Source organism: Hemitrygon akajei, unplaced genomic scaffold (assembly GCF_048418815.1).
Source record: "Hemitrygon akajei unplaced genomic scaffold, sHemAka1.3 Scf000204, whole genome shotgun sequence".
NCBI classification, from domain to species: Eukaryota; Metazoa; Chordata; class Chondrichthyes; order Myliobatiformes; family Dasyatidae; genus Hemitrygon; species Hemitrygon akajei.
The window spans coordinates 280,497-303,848 of record NW_027332089.1 but is presented as its reverse complement, the minus strand read 5'-3'; the positions used below and the strand labels follow the sequence as shown (position 1 = coordinate 303,848).

At 44.2% G+C, this 23,352-nt stretch overlaps 1 protein-coding gene across 8 annotated transcripts in view; it reads left to right on the top strand.

Moving 5' to 3' along the window:
• The first annotated feature begins 868 nt into the window (after positions 1-868).
• The window catches only part of LOC140724397 (uncharacterized), a 35,029-nt gene continuing 12,545 nt past the window's right edge, over positions 869-23,352 (top strand). For 2 of the 8 annotated variants that reach the window (XR_012098123.1, XR_012098122.1), the window contains exon 1: positions 898-913. Coding sequence is in view for 2 of the 8 variants with exons in the window: in XM_073038844.1 (XP_072894945.1) it covers positions 10,810-11,701; positions 11,783-12,117; positions 12,520-13,527 (2,235 nt within the window). In the remaining 6 variants the exon portion in view is untranslated. Of the gene's footprint in view, positions 914-8,159; positions 11,702-11,782; positions 12,118-12,519; positions 15,527-17,412; positions 22,816-23,352 lie in introns of those variants that run through there. The other 6 variants (XM_073038844.1, XM_073038845.1, XR_012098118.1 and 3 more) reach the window with 6 other exon arrangements.

The following is a 23,352-nucleotide window of genomic DNA, read 5'->3' as shown; positions in this document are numbered from 1 at the left end:
CTTACTCGCATCATTCATCAGTTTAGCTCTGGCTTCCTTGTACACCGTCTTTTGCTTTTGCTTTGGCTCTGAATTCACTTGTCAACCTTGCTCTTTTCAATGTTTTGGGTGATTTTCACTAATTTCAAAGGACTGTGCCTCAGACAGCTGGGCTGTTGCAATGCATCTCTAAAGTCTGACAGCAGAGTAAGGAGTGAATCTTCGATGGAGCAGAGTCAGAAACCAAAGAGTTGCCAGCCTGAGTCAGGGCTTTGGGGCTCCAGAAAGAGATGGGGCCTGGAGTTTACAAGGAGGAGGAAGATGAGGAATCAGACCAACAGGATGTCGTTACAAATGAAAGATCAGAAACATTTGGAAACTGGTTGATCGAAAAAAAAGGTGGTTTATTTCTGCAAAATACTGGTGGAAATCAACAGATCAGGAAGCAAATGTGGAGAGGAATAAATAGACAACATTTAGGCCGAACCCCTTCAGCATGTCTGGACTGTGTACTCCTCTGCTTAACTGCTGCATGCATTGCAGAGTTCCTCCTGCATTTTATGTGTATGTGTCTACATTTCCAGCAACAGCAGAATCTCTTGTGTTTCATATCTGCATTTTTAAGAATATTCTACTTTGGCATTAAACGCGCAGAAAGTTTGCTGATATTAATTGTATTCATTATGGGGGCTGCTTTCTGTGTTAAAAGAGCTGCTGAGTTTTCTATACACCAAAAAATTGATATGGACATGTAACTGGTGCCTGCAGAAACCTTTAATGGCACCTTGATTACCCAGAAAGCGCTGCATTTGAAAAATTCGGCATCTTTGACGCCTGCGCTGAAGCCCGATTGAATGCGCAGGCGTCAAAGATGCCGATGTGCCCGAATGTTGCGCATGCGCAGTTCACAAAAGGCCTCGGAAACTCGGCGCAGGTAAGAACGATTTTCTGGGTCAGCCTTTACAATACCGACTGAGGGACAATTGCAGTGAGTCCAGTCACTCGACCCTCAATCCCGGCACAGTCCTGCTCTCGTCCCTCTTTCTCAGCCCCACGATCCTTATTCGGGCCCCGGGGAGCTTCCGGCTGATGAGGGAATGGGAACCGATGTGTCTCTCAGACAGAGCTGAGCTCCAGCTATCTAAATGTAAGGATTGGGAACTCGGAGATAGGGCACAACAATCTTTTACATCAGCTGTTGAGAAAATCACATTTGTTTTAACTCCAATCCCAAACAGGAGAAAATCTGCAGATGCTGGAAATCCAAGCAACACACACAAACTGCCGGCGGAACTCAGCATTAGTACTCTTTTCCATAGATGCTGCCTGGCCTGCTGAGTTCCTCCAGTATTTTGTCTGTGTTGCTTTGTTCCACCTCCTCCTGGTCTGAACTTTTCTGCCCGTGAGAACATGTTTTGATTCATTCTCTCTGGGAAGGTAATTATATCAAACAGCTTTTTGCCCTGGGCAACGATTAGCTTTCACATCACAAATGTGCCAGATGTCTCCAATGAGACAGACTACTGCCCTTCCCTTCAGATTCATTGGCATTGCCATCAATGAGTTCACCTAGGGGAGGGTTCGGGGAAATATTTATGTACAATACAGAAACTGGTATTATCTGTGTCTATTGTGGAGATGCAAAAGTTGCTGGAGAATTTACAAGTGGGAAAAAGTGGAGTGATACTTGGATATGTGACTTTTTGAAGTGTAATTTAGCAAGAAAACCACATATGGACAAAGTGCAAAAGCTCTGGTGAGAAAATCCTTCATTACCCGTTACAGGCCTGTTACATAGGTTGTGTGAGAGTGCAGGTGAACTTGATCAGACCCAGAGGAGATCAAAGTTCCTATCGACAGTGATTTGCTATCTGTTAAAATGAATACCTCTCTATATAAAATTCACTGTGCACATGTTGACACTGGATTAAAAAAATGCACAATACAGGCTTCATGTGCACACTGGTCATTAGAAATTAGAGGGGACATTGGTGGGAAGATGGGGCGACCTCCATTGTCCCTGTTGCCCTCACCTACAAGATGTGCATCCAGATGCAGCTTGTAACCCTGCACTTAAGGAGTTGGAGCTGGAAATGGATGAATTCCGGATCATCCAAGGAGTTGGAGGAGGTGATAGATATGATATGAAGAGAGGTGAGTTACACCCAAGGTGCAGGACACAGGAAACTGGGTGAGAGTCAGGAAGGGGAATGAGGTTAAACAGCCCTCACAGAGTACTCTTGTGGTCAACCCCACAACAACAGGTAGACCACTTTAGAAACTGGTTGGGGGGGTGGATTACCTGGCAGAGGTCATTCAAGGGGTTGATAGAGGATTTGTTAGTTAGGGGAACAGAACAAGAGGGGACTAATACCTTTGTGGTAAGGCTTACTACAGCTAGTGTCGGGGGAGGGGGGGCTGATGTGGTTAAAATAAGTTGTAAGGGGAATGGGAGCCAGAATGAGAGCACAGATAGTGGAAAGGGTGAATTGAATTGAATTTATTACATACATCCTTCATATACATGAGGAGTAGAAATCTGTTGGTTATGTCTCCATCTAAATGTGCAATGTGTAATTTGTAGTAATTCATAATAAATAGTTTGCACTTAGGACAGTCAATATAACATAGAAATCAATTAATCAGTCTGATGGGCTGGTGGAAGATGATGTCCTGGAGCCTGTTGGTCCTTTTGCTGTGGTACTGTTTCCTGGATGGTAGCAGCAGGAACAGTTTGTGGTTGTGGTGAATTGGGTCCCCAGTATCCTTTGGGCCCTTCTTCCTCAGTACAGCTGTTCACCCTCTCAACAGCAAAGGGATTTACCCTGTCTCCATTCCTTCTGTAATCCACAACCAGCTCTTTAGTTTATATGACATTGAGGGAGAGGTTGTTTTCTTGACACCAGACAGATGTTGTTCAGACCTGTTAATTTGTAACAGCTTCCCAATATTTTTTGCTCTATTATTTACCCTCTCTTTAGCTTTTATGTTGGGTTTGGCTTCTCATTTCAGCCATGGTTGTGTCCTCCTGCCATTCTAATGCTTCACTGGGATGTATCTACCGTGCACCTCCCGAATTGTTCCCGGAAACTCCAGCCATTGCTGCTCCATCGACATTCCTACCAGTTTCCCCTTCCAATCAATTTTGTCCAGCTTCTCTGTCATAGAAACCTGGAGAAGTTCAGTGCAGAAACAGACCATTTGTCCATCTAGACAATGCTGAAAACATTTAGGCTGTCTGATGCAATGACCTGCACTGGGATGATAGCACTCCATACCCCTACCATCCAGCTGCCTATCCAAACTTCACTTAAATGGTGAAATCGAGCTCACATGCACCAGTGCTGGCATCTCATTCCACACTCTCACAGTCGATTCAGTGAAGAGCTTTCCCACATGTTCCCATTAAATTTTCACCTTCCTCACTTACCCATGACCTCTGGTTGTCATCCCACCCAACCTCAGTGGAAAAAACCTGCTGCATTTACCCTATCTGTACCTTCATAATTTTGCATACTTCCAACAAATCCTCAAAACAATGTATAGTTTCCTTGTTTATGCTTAGAGCCTTGTTTAGGTGCATAAGATGATGAGGGGCATTGATCAAGTGGATAGTCAGAGGCTTTTCCCAGGGCTGAAATGGCTAACAGGAGGGGGCATAGTTTTAAGGCGCTTGGAAATAGATACCGAGGGAAAGTCAGGGGTAAGTTTTTGCATAGAGAGTGGTGTGTGGGTGGAATGCACTGCCAGCAGCGGTGGTTGAGGCAGATACAATAGGGTCTTAGACAGGTACATGGAGCTTAGAAAATAGAGGGCTCTGCGCGAGGGAAACTCTAGGCAGTTTCTAGAGTAAGTTGCATGGTTGGCACAACATTGTGGGCTGAATGGTTTGGAATCTGCTGTGGATTTCAATGTTCTGTGTTGAACAGTGAAATAACTTTGGCTATCCTACAACCCTCTGATAACCACCCTCCCCCCACCCCCCATTCACTAAGGATGATTTGGTTATCTCTGCTAGGGGCCCGACAATTTCTGCACTTGCCTCCTGTAGGGTCCGAGGGAGCACCATGTCATGTCCTTTTCCACACTCCCATAGACCCTGTGTCCATCTCCTGAGAAAATAGAGATGAAAACATATTTAACATCTCCCCATCTGCTTTGGTTGCACACGTGGATTGCCATTCTGGTCTTCCAGAGGACCCACTTTGTGCCTTGTAATCCTTTTGCTCTTAATCTATCGCTGGAATCCCTGATGATTATCCTTCATCTTTTTTGCGACAGCAACCTCATGCCTTCTTTTAGTCATCCTGATTTATTTCTTATGTGTTCTCTTGCATTGCTTATACTCTGTAACAACCTACCTGCCTATCCCTGTTATACAACTCCATTTTGTGCTTCACCAGGGTCTCAATATTTCTTGAAATCCAAGGTTCCCTACAGTTTCTATCTTTACCTTTTATTCTGAGAAGCACATACCCACTTTGCACTTTCAAAATTTCACTTTGAAGGCCTGCCATTTACCAAGCACACCTTTGCCATAAAGGAGCCTGTCCCAGTCCACAGTTGCCAGATCCTAGTGTCATAATTCCAGGTGTTGATCCATGCCCTGAACACATCCGCCTTTCCTACGCTGCTCCTTACATTGAGATATGACAGTGAGAGTAGGAATGGAATTAGGTGGAGGATGAATGCGTGGTTGAGGGATTGGAGCAGGGGGCAGGGATTCAAGTTTCTGGATCATTGGGACCTCTTCTGGGGCAGGCGTGACCTGTTCAAGAAGGACGGGTTACACTTGAATCCTGGGGGGACCAATATCCTAGCGGGGAGGTTTGCTAGGGCTACAGGGCAGACTTTAAACTAGTAAGATGGGGGGGCGGAAATCAATTTGAGGAAACTATGGGAGAGGAGGTTAGTTCACCAGTAGAGCAAGTAAGTAGACAGTGTGTGAGGGAGGAAAGGCAGGTGATGGAGAAGGGATGCGCTCAGCCCGAAGTTGTAGGGGAGAAGAAAGAAAAGGATAATAAATTTGAATGCATTGCTAGGGATGAAAAGAGAGGAGGAGGTGGAGAGTATCTTAAATGTATCTATTTTAATGCTAGGAGCATTGTAAGAAAGGTGGATGAGCTTAAAGTGTGGATTGATACCTGGAATTATGATGTTGTAGCTATTAGTGAAACATGGTTGCAGGAAGGGTGTGATTGGCAACTAAATATTCCTGGATTTAGTTGCTTCAGGTGTGATAGAGTAGGAGGGGCCAGAGGAGGAGGTGTTGCATTGCTTGTCCGAGAAAATCTTATGGCGGTGCTTTGGAAGGATAGATTACAGAGCTCCTCTAGGGAGGCTATTTGGGTGGAATTGAGGAATGGGAAAGGTGTAGTAACACTGATAGGAGTGTATTATAGGCCACCTAATGGGGAGCGTGAGTTGGAAGAGCAAATGTGTAAGGAGATAGCAGATATTTGTAGTAAACACAAGGTGGTGATTGTGGGAGATTTTAATTTTCCACACATAGATTGGGAAGCTCATTCAGTAAAAGGGCTGGATGGTTTAGAGTTTGTGAAATGTGTGCAGGATAGTTTTTTGCAACAATACATAGAAGTACCGACTAGAGATGGGGCAGTGTTGGATCTCCTGTTAGGGAATGCGATAGGTCAGCTGACAGATGTATGTGTTGGGGAGCACTTCGGGTCCAGTGATCACAATAGCATTAGCTTCAATATAATTATGGAGAAGGACAGGACTGGACCTAGAGTTGAGATTTTTGATTGGAGAAAGGCTAACTTTGAGGAGATGTGCAGGGATTTAGAGAGAGTGGATTGGGTCAAGTTGTTTTATGGGAAGGATGTAATAGAGAAATGGAGGTCATTTAAGGGTGAAATTATGAGGGTACAGAATCTTTATGTTCCTGTTCGGTTGAAAGGAAAGGTTAAAGGTTTGAAAGCGCCATGGTTTTCAAGGGATATTAGAAACTTGGTTTGAAAAAAGAGGGATGTCTACAATAGATATAGGCAGCATGGAGTAAAGGAATTGCTCGAGGAATATAAAGAATGTAAAAGGAAACTTAAGAAAGAGATTAGAAAAGCTAAAAGAAGTTACGAGTTTGGTTTGGCAAATAAGGTGGAAGTAAATCCGAAAGGCTTCTACAGTTATATTAAAAGCAAGAGGATAGTGAGGGATAAAATTGGTCCCTTAGAGAATCAGGGTGGTCAGCTATGTGTGGAGCCGAGGGAGATGGGAGAGATTTTGAATGATTTCTTCTCTTCGGTATTCACTAAGGAGAAGGATATTGAATGGTGTAAGGTGTGGGAAACAAGTAAGGAAGTTATGGAACTTACGACAATTAAAGAGGTGGAAGTACTGGCGCTTTTAAGAAATTTAAAAGTGGATCAATCTCCGGGTCCTGACCGGATATTCCCCAGGACCTTGAGGGAAGTTTGTGTAGAGATAGCAGGAGCTCTGACGGAGATCTTTCAGATGTCATTAGAAACGGGGATTGTGCCGGAGGATTGGCGTATTGCTCATGTGGTTCCATTGTTTAAAAAGGGTTCTAGAAGTAAGCCTGGCAATTATAGACCTGTCAGTTTGACATCAGTGGTGGGTAAATTAATGGAAAGTATTCTTAGAGATAGTATTTATAATTATCTGGATAGACAGGATCTGATTAGAGAGTAGCCAGCATGGATTTGTGCGTGGAAGGTCATGTTTGACAAACCTTATTGAATTTTTTGTAGTTACGAGGAATGTTGATGAGGGTAAGGCAGTGGATGTAGTCTATATGGACTTCAGCAAGGCCTTTGACAAAGTTCCACATGGAAGGTTAGTTAAGAAGGTTCAGTCGTTAGGTATTAATGCTGGAGTAATAAAATGGATTCAACAGTGGCTAGATGGGAGATGCCAGAGAGTAGTGGTGGATAATTGTTTATCGGGATGGAGGCCGGTGACTAGCGGGGTGCCTCAGGGATCTGTTTTGGGCCCAAATGTTGTTTGTAATATACATAAATGATCTGGATGATGGGGTGGTAAATTGGATTAGTAAGTATGCTGATGATACTAAGGTAGGAGGTGTTGTGGATAATGAGGTGGGTTTTCGAAGCTTGCAGGGAGATTTATGCCGGTTAGAAGAATGGGCTGAACGTTGGCAGATGGAGTTTAATGCTGAGAAGTGTGAGGTTCTACATTTTGGCAGGAATAATCCAAATAGAACATACAGGGTAAATGGTAGGGCATTGAGGAATGCAGTGGAACAGAGAGATCTAGGAATAACAGTGCATAGTTCCCTGAAGGTGGAGTCTCATGTAGATAGGGTGGTGAAGAAGGCTTTTGGAACGCTGGCCTTTATAAATCAGAGCATTGAGTACAGAAGTTGGGATGTAATGTTAAAATTGTACAAGGCATTGGTAAGGCCAAATTTGGAATATTGTGTACAGTTCTGGTCACCGAATTATAGGAAAGATAGCAATAAATTAGAGAGAGTGCAGAGACGATTTACTAGGATGTTACCTGGGTTTCAGCACTTAAGTTACAGAGAAAGGTTGAACAAGTTAGGTCTCTATTCATTGGAGCGTAGAAGGTTGAGGGGGGATTTGATCGAGGTACTTAAAATGTTGAGAGGGATAGATAGAGTTGACGTGAATAGGCTGTTTCCATTGAGAGTAGGGGAGATTCAAACGAGAGGACATGATTTGAGAGTTAGGGGGCAAAAGTTTAAGGGAAACATGAGGGGGTATTTCTTTACTCAGAGAGTGATAGCTGTGCGGAATGAGCTTCCTGTAGAAGTAGTAGAGGCCAGTTCAGTTGTGTCATTTAAGGTAAAATTGGATAGGTATATGGACAGGAAAGGAGTGGAGGGTTATGGGCTGAGTGCGGGTAGGTGGGACTAGGTGAGATTAAGAGTTAGGCACGGACTAGGAGGGCCGGAATGGCCTGTTTCCGTGCTGTGATTGTTATATGGTTATATACAGGGCTCAGCATATTCACTGCAACATGCTCAACGTTTTTCATTCCTGACCTTGTCTGAGGTCTGAACAACATCTGTCTCCACAACCTCTCCTCTATCTGTTCTGTCATTCCCCCTACAACTTTAGTTTACCCACCCCCCCATGCCCCACCCCCCACCATGCAGCTCTATCACCCCTTTGGCTTTCATCTCCCAGATCAATAAAAAGGAGGTGCATACCAGGTACAGGCAGATAGGAACAAATGGGCTACTTATGAGATACAGGAAATTCAAGTGAACACTGATGAAAGAAGGCATGAGGTTGCCCCAGCAGACAAGGTGAAGGAGAATCCTCATGGATTCTGCAGATATGTTAAGTGGAAAAAGATTTCAAGGGAAAAAATTAATCCTTTGCAAAATTAGAATGGTAATCCGTATGAGGAGACAAAATAGATGGGGGAGATTTTTTCTGCATTCGTATTTACTCCGGAGGTGGACACAGAGTCTATAGAAGTGAGGCAAAGCAGCATCAACTTCATGGACCCTGTACAGATTACAGAGGTGGAGGTGTTTGCCGTCTGAAGGCAAATTGCCATGGATAAATCCCCAGGGCCTGACAAATTGTTCCCTCGGACCCTTTGGAAGACAAGTGCAGAAGTTGTCGGGGCCCAAGCACAGATATTTAAATCATCCTTAGTGACAGGTGAGGTACTGGAGGATTGGAGGACAACGAATGTTGTTCCGCTGTTCAAGAAAGGCTCTAAAAATAAACTAAGAAATTGTACATTGGTGTGCTTGACATCAGTAGGGGGAAAGTTATTGGAACTTATGTGCAGGAAATGGATATATAAGTATTTGGATAGATGTGAATTGATTAAGGATAGACAACATGGCTTTGTGCTTGGTAGTTCATGGCTCACCAATCTTATAGAGTTTCTCGAAGTTATCAGGAAATTGGATGAAGGCAAGTCAGTGGATGTTGTCTACATGGACTTCGGCAAGGCACTTGACAAAGTCTCATATGGGAGGTTGGTCAAGAAGGTTCAGTCACTCAGCATTCAAGATGAGATAGTAAATTGGACGAGACACTGGCTTTGGGAGAAGCCAGAGTATGGTAGCAGATGGTTGCCTCTCTGACTGGAGGTCTGTGACTAGTTGTGTGTCATAGGGATCAGTGCTTGATCTGTTGTTGTTTGTCTTCTATATCAGTAATCTGGATGATAGTGTGGTTAACTGGATCAGTAAATTTGTGGATGACACCAAGATTGGGGTGTAGTGGACAGCGAGGAAGACTATCATGGCTTACAGTGCGACCTGGACCAGCTGGAAAAATGGTTTGAGAAATGGAAAATGGAATTTAATTCAGACAAGTGTGAGGTGTTGCACTTTGGTAGGACCTACCACTGTAGGTCTTATACAGTGACTGGTTGGGCACTGAGGAGTGTTGTAGAGGAAAGGGACCTGGGAATACAAGTCTGTAATTCACTAAAAGTGGTATCACAGTTAGGTAGAGACGGAAAGAAAGATTTCAGCCCATTGGCCTTCATGAACCAAAGCACTGACAACAGTAGATAGATGAAAGTTGTAAAAGAGGTTCCGAGAGTTCAGAGAAAATTCACAAGGATTTTGCCAGGTCTGGAGGACTTGGGTTACAAGGAAAGATTGAACAGGTTAGGACTTTATTCCTTGGAATGTAGAAGATTGAGGGGAGATTTGATTGTGATAGAGGGGCATAGATAAAATGCAAGTTGGCTTTTACCACGGAGATGGTGTGGAACTACAACCAGAGGCCATGGGTTAAGGGTGAAAGGTGAAATGTTAAGGGGAACATGAGGGGAAACTTCTTCACACAGATGGTCATCTGGGTGTGGAATGAACAGCCAACACAAATGGTGAATGCGAGCTGGATTTCAACATTTAAGGAGTTTTGTGTAGGTACCTGAATGGTTGGGGTGTGGGAGTGGGGAGTTTAAATAGTTTAGCACAAGCTAGATAGCCCAAAGGGCCTGTTTCTTTGTTGGTACTTTTCTGCAAGAACCTTTAACAGCTGTGCGGACCAACCATTCATCTCAGCAAGAAATTTTTATAAGGCATTAAAATTGTGGCACTTTAAGTTAATAATACATATAAGAAAATCCCAGCTGCACGTCAAGAAAGACTATTTGTGTGAGAATTTTTCAGTTACTCTGTGGCCAGGCACCCATGCAGCTCAGCAGGAACAGGGAATAATACCAATGGAGGGAGCCAAACTGAGCCAAGGCACAAACTGGAGACCACAGAAATGCCCCATTCCTATAGAAACAAGAAGAGCATCAGGGAATTGATGGTTATTTCAGATACCAGCACTGTGCCCAGTTAGAAGATGATTTCTCTGTGCAACTTGGGTGGAACCTCACTGTAACAGTGTGATGCTGGATCAAACCTTGGCAACTCAAACCTTGGCAATCTCATCCGAAGTGTTGACCTACACCCATTGATGGATTTTGTAAATCTTTTTACAGGTTAAAAACGAGAAGGAATTTGTCTCCCGGAAGCTCAGACATGGCACACCAGTTTTCCTGTCTCTGTCTAGATATTTAAGAAGTGAAGCAAGGGATTCAATCGACCATCCTACCTGATCAGACTACGGGGCAGGATTCACTCAGTCATTTGACCAACTGGCACGCCCGTCATTTTACACAGGGGAGAGCCCATTCTTCTGCTCAGACATTGGGAATGGATTCAGACAGTCATCTCAACTGAAGGTACATCAGCAAGTTCACACTGAGCAAGGTCATTCACCTGTTCTGTGTGTAAGAAAGCACTTAGTCTGTCATCCCACATGTGGACACACCAGTCAGAAACTGGTCATCTGCTGATTTTCTGGGAAAGGATTCACTCTGTCATCTGACCTGATGGCACACCAGCGAGTTCAGACCGGGGTGCGGCCGTTCACTTGCTCGGACTGTGGGATGAGATTCACTCGGTCATCCACCCTACAGAGACACCAGAAAGTTCACACTGGGGAGAAGCCGTTCACCTGCTCAGTCTGTGGGAAGGGATTCACTGAATCATCTAAACTGAAGGTACATCAGCGAGTTCACACTGGGGAGAAACCGTTCACCTGCTCAGTCTGTGGGAAGGGATTCACTGAATCATCTAAACTGAAGGTACATCAGCGAGTTCACACTGGGGAGAAACCGTTCACCTGCTCAGTCTGTGGGAAGGGATTCACTGAATCATCTAAACTGAAGGTACATCAGCGAGTTCACACTGGGGAGAAACCGTTCACCTGCTCAGTCTGTGGGAAGGGATTCACTGAATCATCTAAACTGAAGGTACATCAGCGAGTTCACACTGGGGAGAAACCGTTCACCTGCTCAGTCTGTGGGAAGAAATTCACTTTGTCATCCAGCCTGCAGAGACATCAGTCAGTTCACACTGGGGAGAAACCGTTCACCTGCTCAGTCTGTGGGAAGGGATTCACTGAATCATCTAAACTGAAGGTACATCAGCGAGTTCACACTGGGGAGAAACCGTTCACCTGCTCAGTCTGTGGGAAGGGATTCACTGAATCATCTAAACTGAAGGTACATCAGCGAGTTCACACTGGGGAGAAACCGTTCACCTGCTCAGTCTGTGGGAAGAAATTCACTTTGTCATCCAGCCTGCAGAGACATCAGTCAGTTCACACTGGGGAGAAACCGTTCACCTGCTCAGTCTGTGGGAAGGGATTCACTTGGTCATCCCACCTACAGATACATCAGCGAGTTCACACTGGAGAGAGGCCGTTCACCTGCTCTGTCTGTGGGATCGGATTCACTCAGTCATCCACCCTGCAGAGACACCAGAAAGTTCACACTGGGGTGAAGCCGTTCACCTGCTCAGTCTGTGGGAAGGGATTCACTGAATCATCTAAACTGAAGGTACATCAGCGAGTTCACACTGGGGAGAAGACGTTCATCTGCTCAGACTGTGGGAAGGGATTCACTCGGTCATTTGACCTAATGGCTCACCAGCGAGTTCACACCGGGGAGCGTCCGTTCACCTGCTCAGTCTGTGGGAAGGGATTCACTGAATCATCTAAACTGAAGGTACATCAGCGAGTTCACACTGGGGAGAAACCGTTCACCTGCTCAGTCTGTGGGAAGAAATTCACTTTGTCATCCAGCCTGCAGAGACATCAGTCAGTTCACACCGGGGAGAAACCGTTCACCTGCTCAGTCTGTGGGAAGGGATTCACTGGATCATCTAAACTGAAGGTACATCAGCGAGTTCACACTGGGGAGAAACCGTTCACCTGCTCAGTCTGTGGGAAGAAATTCACTTTGTCATTCAGCCTGCAGAGACATCAGTCAGTTCACACTGAGGAGAAACCGTTCACCTGCTCAGTCTGTGGGAAGGGATTCACTTTGTCATCCAGCCTGCAGAGACATCAGTCAGTTCACACCGGGGAGAAACCGTTCACCTGCTCAGTGTGTGGGAAGGGATTCACTCAGTCATCCAACCTGCTGAGTCATCAGTCAGTTCACACTGAGGAGAAACCGTTCACCTGCTCAGTCTGTGGGAAGGGATTCACTTTGTCATCCTACCTGCAGAGACATCAGTCAGTTCACACCGGGGAGAAACCGTTCACCTGCTCAGTGTGTGGGAAGGGATTCACTCAGTCATCCAACCTGCTGAGTCATCAGTCAGTTCACACTGGGGAGAAGCCGTTCACCTGCTCAGTCTGTGGGAAGGGATTCACTGAATCATCTAAACTGAAGGTACATCAGCGAGTTCACACTGGGGAGAAACCATTCACCTGCTCAGTCTGTGGGAAGGGATTCACTTACTCATCCAGCCTGCAGGGACATCAGTCAGTTCACACTGGGGAGAAACCGTTCACCTGCTCAGTGTGTGGGAAGAAATTCATTTTGTCATCCAGCCTGCAGAGACATCAGTCAGTTCACACCGGGGAGAAACCGTTCACCTGCTCAGTGTGTGGGAATGGATTCACTGAATCATCTAAACTGAAGGTACATCAGCGAGTTCACACTGGGGAGAAACCATTCACCTGCTCATTCTGTGGGAAGGGATTCACTCAGTCATCTAACCTACTGATACACCAGCGAGTTCACACTGGGGAGAAGCCTTTCACCTGCTCAGAATGTGGGAAGGGATTCACTCAGCCATCTAACCTACTGATACACCAGCGAGTTCACACTGGGGAGAAGCCTTTCACCTGCTCAGAATGTGGGAAGGGATTCACTCAGTCATCCAGCCTGCAGAAACATCAGCGAGTTCACACTGGGGAGAAACCGTTCACCTGCTCAGTCTGTGGAAAGGGATTCACTTCGTCATCCAACCTGCAGAAACATCAGCGAGTTCACACTGGGGAGAAACCGTTCACCTGCTCAGTCTGTGGAAAGGGATTCACTTCGTCATCCAACCTGCTGAGTCATCAGTCAGTTCACACTGAGGAGAAACCGTTCACCTGCTCAGTCTGTGGAAAGGGATTCACTCGGTCATCTAAACTGAAGGTACATCATCGAGTTCACACTGGGGAGAAACTGTTCACCTGCTCAGTCTGTGGGAAGGGATTCACTCAGTCCTCCACCCTACAGAAACACCAGTCAGTTCACACATTTTGAACTATTCACCTGCTCAGAATGTTGGAAAGGATTCATTCAGTCATCCCAACTACTGGCACACCAGTCAGTTCACATTCTTATTAATTCCTTACTTTTGCTTGCTGAGGACATTCATTTTAAGAGAGCGAGTGATTAAGAAGGCAAATCAGTCGGGCTTGCAGCTTGTTTACATCGCTCACAGCTTGTTTAGTTTTAACCGAGGACTCAGACACTCAGAGTCAGATGGAGATGAAGGAGGAAAAATGGAAGGATCGAAACCAGGGAACTAGTAGCCAAGGGTCACTGTTTAGAGCTTTCCTATGCCCACAAGGGTGGGTTAAGTGTTGATTCACCATACATCGAATGTGTGGTTATCACCTCATTTGATCCATAGGTGTGGATCGGATTTGGGGTATCCTGTGAAGACTACTTATGTGTTAACGCTTGGCTGGGTGTGGTGTGATAATTCACTTGAAGGCGATACCCATTGTGACAAGTCACTTTCGGTGATAATTCGTATGTGGATTTGAAACGATGAAGCATAAAATCTACAGCAACTGTTCTCTCGTTTCACCACAATGGAACCTTTGGAAATCGACGTAATTGCCTTCTCTCGACATTTACCCTGGATTACAAATATCTCTCTCTCATCACCTATTCCGTGGATGAACTGAACTTCCATACTTTACCATCTCAAGACTCTAAGCCTTGTTTCCCCCGAGCTCAATAGTTTGGGAGTTATATTTTGTTACGCCTGTGCCCCAACTCTGAGGGGCTGAAGGGTACAAAGTAGCCCCCACCTTTTTGAGAATCGCAAGATCGCTATTAATTCAGGTCAGGAGACGCAGGAAATGAGAGAAAGACACGCAGAATCCACATGGGGTTTGGAACGTCCTGGCCCCTCAGCAATACAAAGCCACGGGAAATGGCCATTGTCTCTTGGAGACGGAATTGTGTATTGAGTGCTGTACTATTTATTTGAAGCCCTCAGGGAATGAGCCGAGGGGGCTGGCTGAGAGATTGCATCATCCCAACCTGATTGACATCTGAGACCCCATGAGTAAGGATAAAAGAGGGTCTGGGGAACAACCCCTTTAGACGCACCAGGAGAAACGATAGAAATCCCGTGACAGCGTTTAATAGTGACTGCCGGTGGTGACTTGTATGTGTGTCCATCCTTGCTCGGATGACGAGTTTTCCACGGAACGGCTTAGCTAAAGGACCGACTACAAAAACAGAACTCTCGAAGGATCGACATCATAAAAAGGAAAGCAGGCAAGTTTAAAACATCTGTCTCTCTTGACTCCAACAAAAGGCTGCAGCCTGCATGAACTTGAGTGACTTTTATATTTCCATCGGACAATACATTATCCCCTACACAACGATAGAGTTATTTCTTATTGATTATTATTATACCCGCGCTTTTAGATTTAGTATTGATGACGTATATATCTATGTTTGCATTGAGATTATTTTTGTGTATTTTTATCAATAAATACTGTTAAAAATAGTACCATCAGACTTCAACGGACCTCTCTATCTTTGCTGGTAAGTGACCCAGTTTTGGGGTACGTAACAATTTACACACATATATACACATAAAACTGTTAACTTTTGTTTATCTTGCTTAATTTACTTTATTATAAGTAAATACTAATAAAGATAGTGGTTTTAACATCAAAACTAGGCTCCAGGAGTAGTCTATTGTTGCTGGTTAATTTCTAAAGCTTTAGTTTCTAAATATTTGTTCATAACAAAATTGGGGCCTGCATCTGGGATATGAACAAATTTGAGGGCGTGTTGATTAATTAATTATTGATTTCATTGGGGAAATCCCTTTTGATTTATTTGTGTGTGCAAAATCAGCAGCAATGGATGTTGATAAATGTCTGGAAGCACCAACCTCTGAGGCATTAGAGGACGCCAGAAGGATCATGTTGTTGTGTATTGTGAAAAGGTTTAAACTTGCTAAGGTGAAATTGACAATCAGGAAGGCACAGATGCAGAGGATTAGATAGATAGATAGATACTTTATTCATCCCCATGGGGAAATTCAACATTTTTTCCAATGTCCCATACACTTGTTGTACATACAATACTTAACTCAGTAATAATATGATATGCATCTAAATCACTAACTCAAAAAGCATTAATAATAGCTTTAAAAAAAAAGTTCTTAAGTCCTGGCAGTTGAATTGTAAAGCCTAATGGCATTGGGGAGTATTGACCTCTTCATCCTGTCTGAGGAGCATTGCATCGACAGTAACCTGTCGCTGAAACTGCTTCTCTGTCTCTGGATGGTGCTATGTAGAGGATGTTCAGGGTTTTCCATAATTGACCGTAGCCTACTCAGCGCCCTTCGCTCAGCTACCGATGTTAAACTCTCCAGTACTTTGCCCACGACAGAGCCCGCCTTCCTTATCAGCTTATTAAGACGTGAGGAGTCCTTCTTCTTAATGCTTCCTCCCCAACACGCCACCACAAAGAAGAGGGCGCTCTCAACAACTGACCTATAGAACATCATCAGCATCTCACTGCAGACATTGAATGACGCCAACCTTCTAAGGAAGTACAGTCGACTCTGTGCCTTCCTGCACAAGGCATCTGTGTTGGCAGTCCAGTCTAGCTTCTCGTCCAACTGTACTCCCAGATACTTGTAGGTCTTAACCTGCTCCACACATTCTCCATTAATGATCACTGGCTCCATATGAGGCCTAGATCTCCTAAAGTCCACCACCATCTCCTTGGTCTTGGTGACATTGAGACGCAGGTAGTTTGAGTTGCACCATATCACAAAGTCCTGTATCAGTTTCCTATACTCCTCCTCCTGTCCATTCCTGACACACCCCACTATGGCCGTCTCATCAGCGAACTTCTGCACATGGCAGGACTCCGAGTTATATTGGAAGTCAGATGTGTACAGGGTGAACAGGACCGGAGAGAGTACGGTTCCCTGTGGCGCTCCTGTGCTGCTGACCACTGTGTCAGACCTACAGTCTCCCAACCGCACATACTGAGGTCTATCTCTCAAGTAGTCCACTATCCAATCCACCATGTGAGAGTCTACTCCCATCTCCGTTAGTTTGTGCTTTAAGATCTTGGGCTGGATGGTGTTAAAGGCACTAGAGAAGTCAAGGAATGTAATCCTCACAGCACAACTGACCCCATCTAGGTGAGAGAGTGATTTGTGCAGCAAATACGTGATAGCATCCTCCACTCCCACCTTCTCCTTATACGCAAACTGAAGCGGATCCCGGGCGTGCCTGGTTTGTGGCCTCAGATTCTGTATTATCAGCCGTTCCTTGGTCTTCATCACGTGCGACGTCAAGGCAACAGGTCTGAAGTCATTCAACTCCTTTGGTTGTGGTTTCTTCGGTACCGGGACAATACAAGATGTTTTCCACTGTCTGGGTACTCTTCTCTGATCTAGACTCATGTTGAAGATGCGCTGTAGTGGTTCTCCCAGTTCAGTTGCACAGGCCCTCAGTAATCGTGGGGAAACTCCATCCGGTCCAGCCGCCTTGCTGGTACAGATCTTCCTCAGTTGACCTTCCACCTGTGCAGCCGTAAACCTGGGCGTGGGCCAGGTCTCCTGTGAGTGGATATTTTCCTGTGAGGGAAGTAAGCCTGGTGTGGAGTTCTGCAGTGAGGGTGAGATTGTGCTGTCGAACCTATTGAAGAAGCTGAACATCATGTATCTGAGGTGTGTTTAAAGTGGAGGAGTTGGAGGTGTTTCCTGAAAGTAAACCTAGTGAGCTTGAGCTCCATTACAAGTTAGAAAAATTAAAGATGGAGCCTGCGGAAAGGCAGAGGCAGTTTGAGGCTAGAGAGGCAGAAAAACAGAGGGAGGAAGCAGAAAGACAGAGGGTGTTCGAGCTGGAAAACGTAGAGAGATTGCAGAAAAGGGGTCTAGCGTTAGACTCTGGTGATAAGTTTGAGGACAGTCGGGAAGTTAAATTGGTACCTCCACTTGACGAGGCAGAGGTTGATAAATACTTTCAGCATTTTGAGATGGTTGCTCGGAGTTTAAAGTGGCCAAAAAAGGGTTGGCCTATTCTCTTACAATGTGTAATTGAGGGGAAGGCTCAGCAAGCCTATTCTGCTTTGACAGTTGATGAAGCAGCTGATTATGACATAGTGAAACAGGTTATGCTCAAACTTACAAGTTGGTCCCAGAATCATACAGGCAAAAGTTTAGAAATTCAAGGAAATCTGTGAACCAGACTTATATGGAATTTTCTTGTGAGAAGTTTGTGTTTTGGCTGGTGCAGATATAAAAATATAAATGATGATTTTAACAGCTTGAAAGAGTTGGTTGTAATTGAAGAATTCAAAAGGTGCGTCCCTGATGACATAAAGACGTATTTAGATGAAAAAGATGCTGCTACATTGCAGGAGTCTGCTAGATTAGCAGATGAGTTCGCTTTAACTCATAATGTTAAATTTACCCAGAATAAGAGTTTCCAAAAAGAGTAGCAGGGATCACTAGGGTAAACCAGAAATTAAAGCTGGGACTAGTGACACGAGTAAGGATGTAGGGAAGCAGTTGAAGGAGAAATATTCAGGTCTTACTTGTTACTATTGTAAGAAGTTGCTCATATGATGGCTAACTGTTCTATCCTGAAGAAGAAAAAGAAAAAGGAGGCAGTCCCAAATGCCTGTGTTCAGTATGTTGAAGCACCTATAACCCCACAGGGTTCTGAACATTCTGTTGAGACTCAGTTAAGGACTGAGAGGTCTGACCGAGTTAAGAAGGTATTTGATTATTTTATGTCTGATGAGTTTGTATTAGTAAAGGAAGGGTCTACGAAGGTACCAGTGAAAATTCTTCAAGATGCTGAGGCTTCTCAGTCACTTATATGAGACAGCGTTCTAAAGTTTGGTGATGAGACTGACACTGGTGAGGTAAATCTTATTAAATGTATTGGGGGCGGCGTGGTTTTTGTGCCATTGCCCAAGGTACCTTTACAGTCAGGGTTGGTTTCCAGACCTGTTAAGATCAGATTGTGCTCCAGTTTACTGGTGGAAGATGTTACTTTGCTGTTAGGGAATGACCTGGCAGATGGTAAAGTTGTTCCTGTAGTGCAGTTGACAACTAAACCAACCACTGACGACCCACAGATGGATGTTAACATTTATCCTTCCTGCGCAGTAACTCACAGTATGGCTAAAAAGTCTGCCGACGCAGACAGTTCTGTGCAGCATGATTCTGATACCAGTGATAGCCAAAATTGGGATTCAAATTATGCTGACTTGTCAGGGACTTTTCTGTCGTCATTGTTTCAACAGGATTCATGTAGACAGTCTGATGAGAAAGACTTATCCCTGTCTCGGAAGGAGTTTATAGCAGAACAGAACCGAGACCCTGAGATTGAAGCTTTAAAAGAAACAGCTCTCTCTGATGATGAGATTAAGAAAGTGCCAGTCGGGTATTATCCCAAGGATGGAGTGTTAATGAGGAAGTGGATGCCACCTGCTACACCTGTGAGTGAGAAATGGGCAATTGTTCACCAATTTGTAGTTCCTAAATTTTCAGTCCTGTAAACTTTAACTTCGCCCCACAGTATGTCCTTAGGTGGCCATTTTGGAGTGAATTAAACTGTAAAAAGGATTATGAACGAACTTTACTGGCCTAATTTGAGGAAAGATGTTGTGACCTTTTGCAGAGCCTGTCACACTTGTCAAGTTGTGGATAAACCTAATCAGGTCACCCCAGTGGCCCCACTCCGGCCTATACCTGCATTCAGTGAACCCTTTTCCAAAGTTATAGTGGATTGTGTTGGCCCATTGCCAAAGACTAAAGCTGGCCATCGGTATTTGCTAACTATTATGAGTACCTCATCCAGATTCCCAGAGGCAAAACCTCTCAGGAATATTAAAGCTCAAACTGTGACAAAGGCTCTTACTAAGTTTTTTTACTCTATTTGGTTTGCCTAAAGCAATCCAGACTGATCAAGGAAGTAATTTTACATCTGGTTTATTCCAGCAGGTGGTTTATGAACTGGGAGCTAAATGAATTACATCATCTGCATACCATCCGGAATCACAAGGGGCTTTAGATAGATTTCATTCCACCCTCAAAACAATGAATAAGACATACTGTGTTGAAAATGGAAAATACTGGGATGAAGGAATATATTTGTTTTTGTTCACAGTAAGAGAGTCAGTACAGGAATCACTGGGCTTTAGTCCATTTGAATTTGTATTTGGTCACTGCGTGAGGGGACCTTTGACCTTGTTAAAGGAACAGTGGATTGATGGGATGTACATGTTAACTTCTTAGACTATGTTTTGAAGTTCAAAAACAAACTACACCAGTCCTGTAGCCTAGCAAGACAAAACTTATAGATTTCTCAAAGCAAAATGAAGTTTTGGTTTGATAAGCAGGCTTGTGAAAGAAAATACCAGGTGGGGGGTGAGGTGGTTGCCTTATTTCCAATGTGGATGAATCCAGTTAAGGCGAAATTCAGTGGACCGTATGAAACAGTCTCTCGTTAATGATGTGAATTATGTTATTAAGACACCCGACCGATGCAAACCAACACAGGTGCTACACATAAATACGATACAGACTTATTTTGACAAGCAGGCACCATCTGTGGGTTTTATTATCAAAACATATGAATCTGGCAACCCTGAGAATGAAACAATTAACTCATCTGAGACTTTTCACAAGCCAAACACGGTCCCAGTTAGGCTAATGAACTCGGTTGTTCAAGAAAACATTGATAATAAGTTGGCTCATCTGCAGCCAAAGCAACAACAACAGCTGAAGAAATTAATTCTGAAGTTTAAAGGTTTATTTCCCAATGTTCCCAAGCAAACCGCGGTCTCAGTACACGACGTAGATTTCGGACCAGCCAAACTGATTAAACAACACCCATATTGCATGAAGGTAGAAAAGTGTAAATTGGTTGAGCAAGAAATTGAATATATGCTGAACAATGATATTATTAGACCTGTGATTATGGACTGTGCCTCCAAGAACCATGTCTGTAAAAGAGAGAGAGAGAAGAGCACAAGCAGCTTGTTACAGAGACAGATAGAGCGGAGGGCCTGCATGATGGACAGCTGGTGTTCAGCACAATGGTATTTAAAGGAGTGTTGCTGTTTGTTTCATAGGACAGGCAGACACACAAAGGCTAGTGGGAAGAGTTGTCACTGAAGTTTTAAATGCCCACGGGGGGTGGGGGGAGGAGGTTGAGGATCAGTTAAGAGGAATCAGTATGTGACTATTAGTGCGTGTAAGAGCGGCCCTGTGAAATCTGCTAGAAACCCTTGCCTGGGTTGGTAGACTGTCACTTGAAGACGGTGCTCTTAAGTTGGTCATGTTTGGCTAACTTGGAAGATTTGGAGGACATCGGAAGAGGGTCGACAACACCTGTTTGGATGCCAGATCTCTCACTCACTTCAATCCCGTGAACTGAACTAAATATCCTTACCACACCAGCGTAAGACTGCATCATTTACCAGCTAAGTTTGGAAAATATATATTTACACCTATATATGCATAACACTGCTAGATTTTGCACTGATTATGGAAAGGTAAATGAAGTAACAAAAACAGATGCATATCCTATCCGTAGGTTGGACGATTACATCGATAAGGCTGGAAAAGCTAAATTTCTTACAAAGATTGATCTGTTGAAAGGGTATAGGTGTGTTCCATTGACAGACAAAGGTAGAGAAATTTCTGTGTTTGTGACACCTTCTGGGTTGTACGAATACAATGTTTTGCCCTTTGGAATGAAAAATGCTCTAGGAACATTCCGGAGAATGATTGATTCTGTAATTCGAGGGTTGGAACACACAGATACCTATACTAATGACGTAGTCACAGGGAGTGACACTTGGAATGACCGTATCTCTGCAGTAGAAAAGCTGTTTGACAGGCTTTCCCAGGCCAGACTTACAGTTAACTTACCTAAGAGTGAATTTGGCCATGTCACTGTGACATATCTCGGCAATGTTGTAGGTCAAGGCAAATTGGTTCCTGTTCAGGCAAAAGTCCAGGCAATTTTCTGAATTTTCTATTTCGACTGGTAACAAGGCTCTTGGAAGGTTTCTGGGAATGGTTGGATATTATTGTAAGTTCTTTAAGAACTTTGCTGGTATCGCTCTTCCGCTAACTAATCTCCTGAAGAAGGGTGAAAAGTTTGTTTGGACCGAGCCTTGTCAGAAGATTGATTGAAAGTTATTATTTGAGATTAGGCCAATCAGTGTAGTGTCGTCAACAAATTTAATTCGCAGATTGGAGCTGTGAGTGGCGACACAAGTCATGGGTGCACAGAGAGTAAAGGAGGAAGCCAGGGAGACAACCCTGTGGGGTATGTGTGCTGAGGGTCAGAGAGACAGAAGTGAGGGAGTCCACACTTAGCACCTGCTGGCGATCTGACAGGAAGACCAGGATCCAGCTACACAAGACAGGGTGAAGGCCGAGGTCTCTGAGCTTCTTGTTGAAACTTCACGCCTTGGTATGGCTACTGCTCTGCTCATGACTGCAAGGAACTGCAGAGAGCTTTGGAGAACAGAGAACATCAGAGAAACAAGCCTCCCCTCCATGGACTCTTCCTACACTTCCCCTGCCTCGGAAAAGCAGGATAAGAACTCAAAGATCCTCACAATCTGGACATTCTTGCAGCCAACCTGCTCTCCCTTCAAGGAAGCTATACAAAAGCCTTAAAGTGCATACCAGAAGGCTCAAGGTCGGCTTCCTGTCTGTGGTTATAAGCCAAATGTATGATAAAATGGACTCGAGCTCACAATGTAACTTGACATGACACTGCACCATATGTCTATCTGCACTGCAATTTCTCTGCAGCCATAATGCTTTGTTACAGTTATTGTCTTGTCGTATATCAACTCAATGTACTGTTGTATTGTATTGATCTGTGTGGATGGTACATCAGGCAAATTTTTCACTGTAGTTCAGTACATGATGATAATAACAATATCCCCATTTTAATTGTGTGGAAAGATTAGACAGACTGAGCTTCTGCTTTGGAATCACAGAAGGAAAATTAACTGTTGCCTTTTCTGAGGAATGCAAATAAATAGAAAAGGCTTCAATCTCGCATTACAATCTGCGGTAACTGGGATCAGGTGACCGGTGGTGGGTCTCCAATATCAGAATCAGGTTTAATAGCACCAGCATATGTCATGAAATTTGTTGTCTCTGCAGCAGCAGTAGAACCTAACTCATAACAATAGATATTGACAATTGTGAGTTAAAATAAGAATATACATATTAAAAGGTTAAATTATATAAGTAGTACAAAAAATGTAATAAACTATTTTAATAGTGTGGAACTATTTGACTGACTGGGTTGTTGCTTTGGAAATTCTGGAGTGAAGCTTCGCTGAACTGTACACATTTATGAGAAGCTGAGATAAATCAAAAGGCTAAATTCTCACATAAATGGGTCACACATCCAGAAACATCGGCTGCACTTCAGCAGGTAAAACAGTGGAATGAAACATGCTGAACGTATTGCAGAAAAAAACATTGTCCACCCACCATGAGAGGAAGTGACAGATCTGGATCTCACTGCCTTGTCTGTACGGGTGAAAGATGAAGCTACACATACACGTAGAGCAGTGACCCACAGATGCTGCAGAGAAACGTGAACAGGAAACGGGATCAGGTGGCGGTTGGAGGGTCAACCACCTGAACCAGTGACTCTGCTCCTCACCCTCACACGCTGCCCGACCCATTGGCCGCATTTCCCACATTATTTCATATTTACACCAGATACATATTTCATTCTTCCCTCCATGTCTTCCCCATCCCTTTCCCTCCACCTCCAGGTCACAAAGTCATGGGCTCGATTCACATCCCAGTCCAAG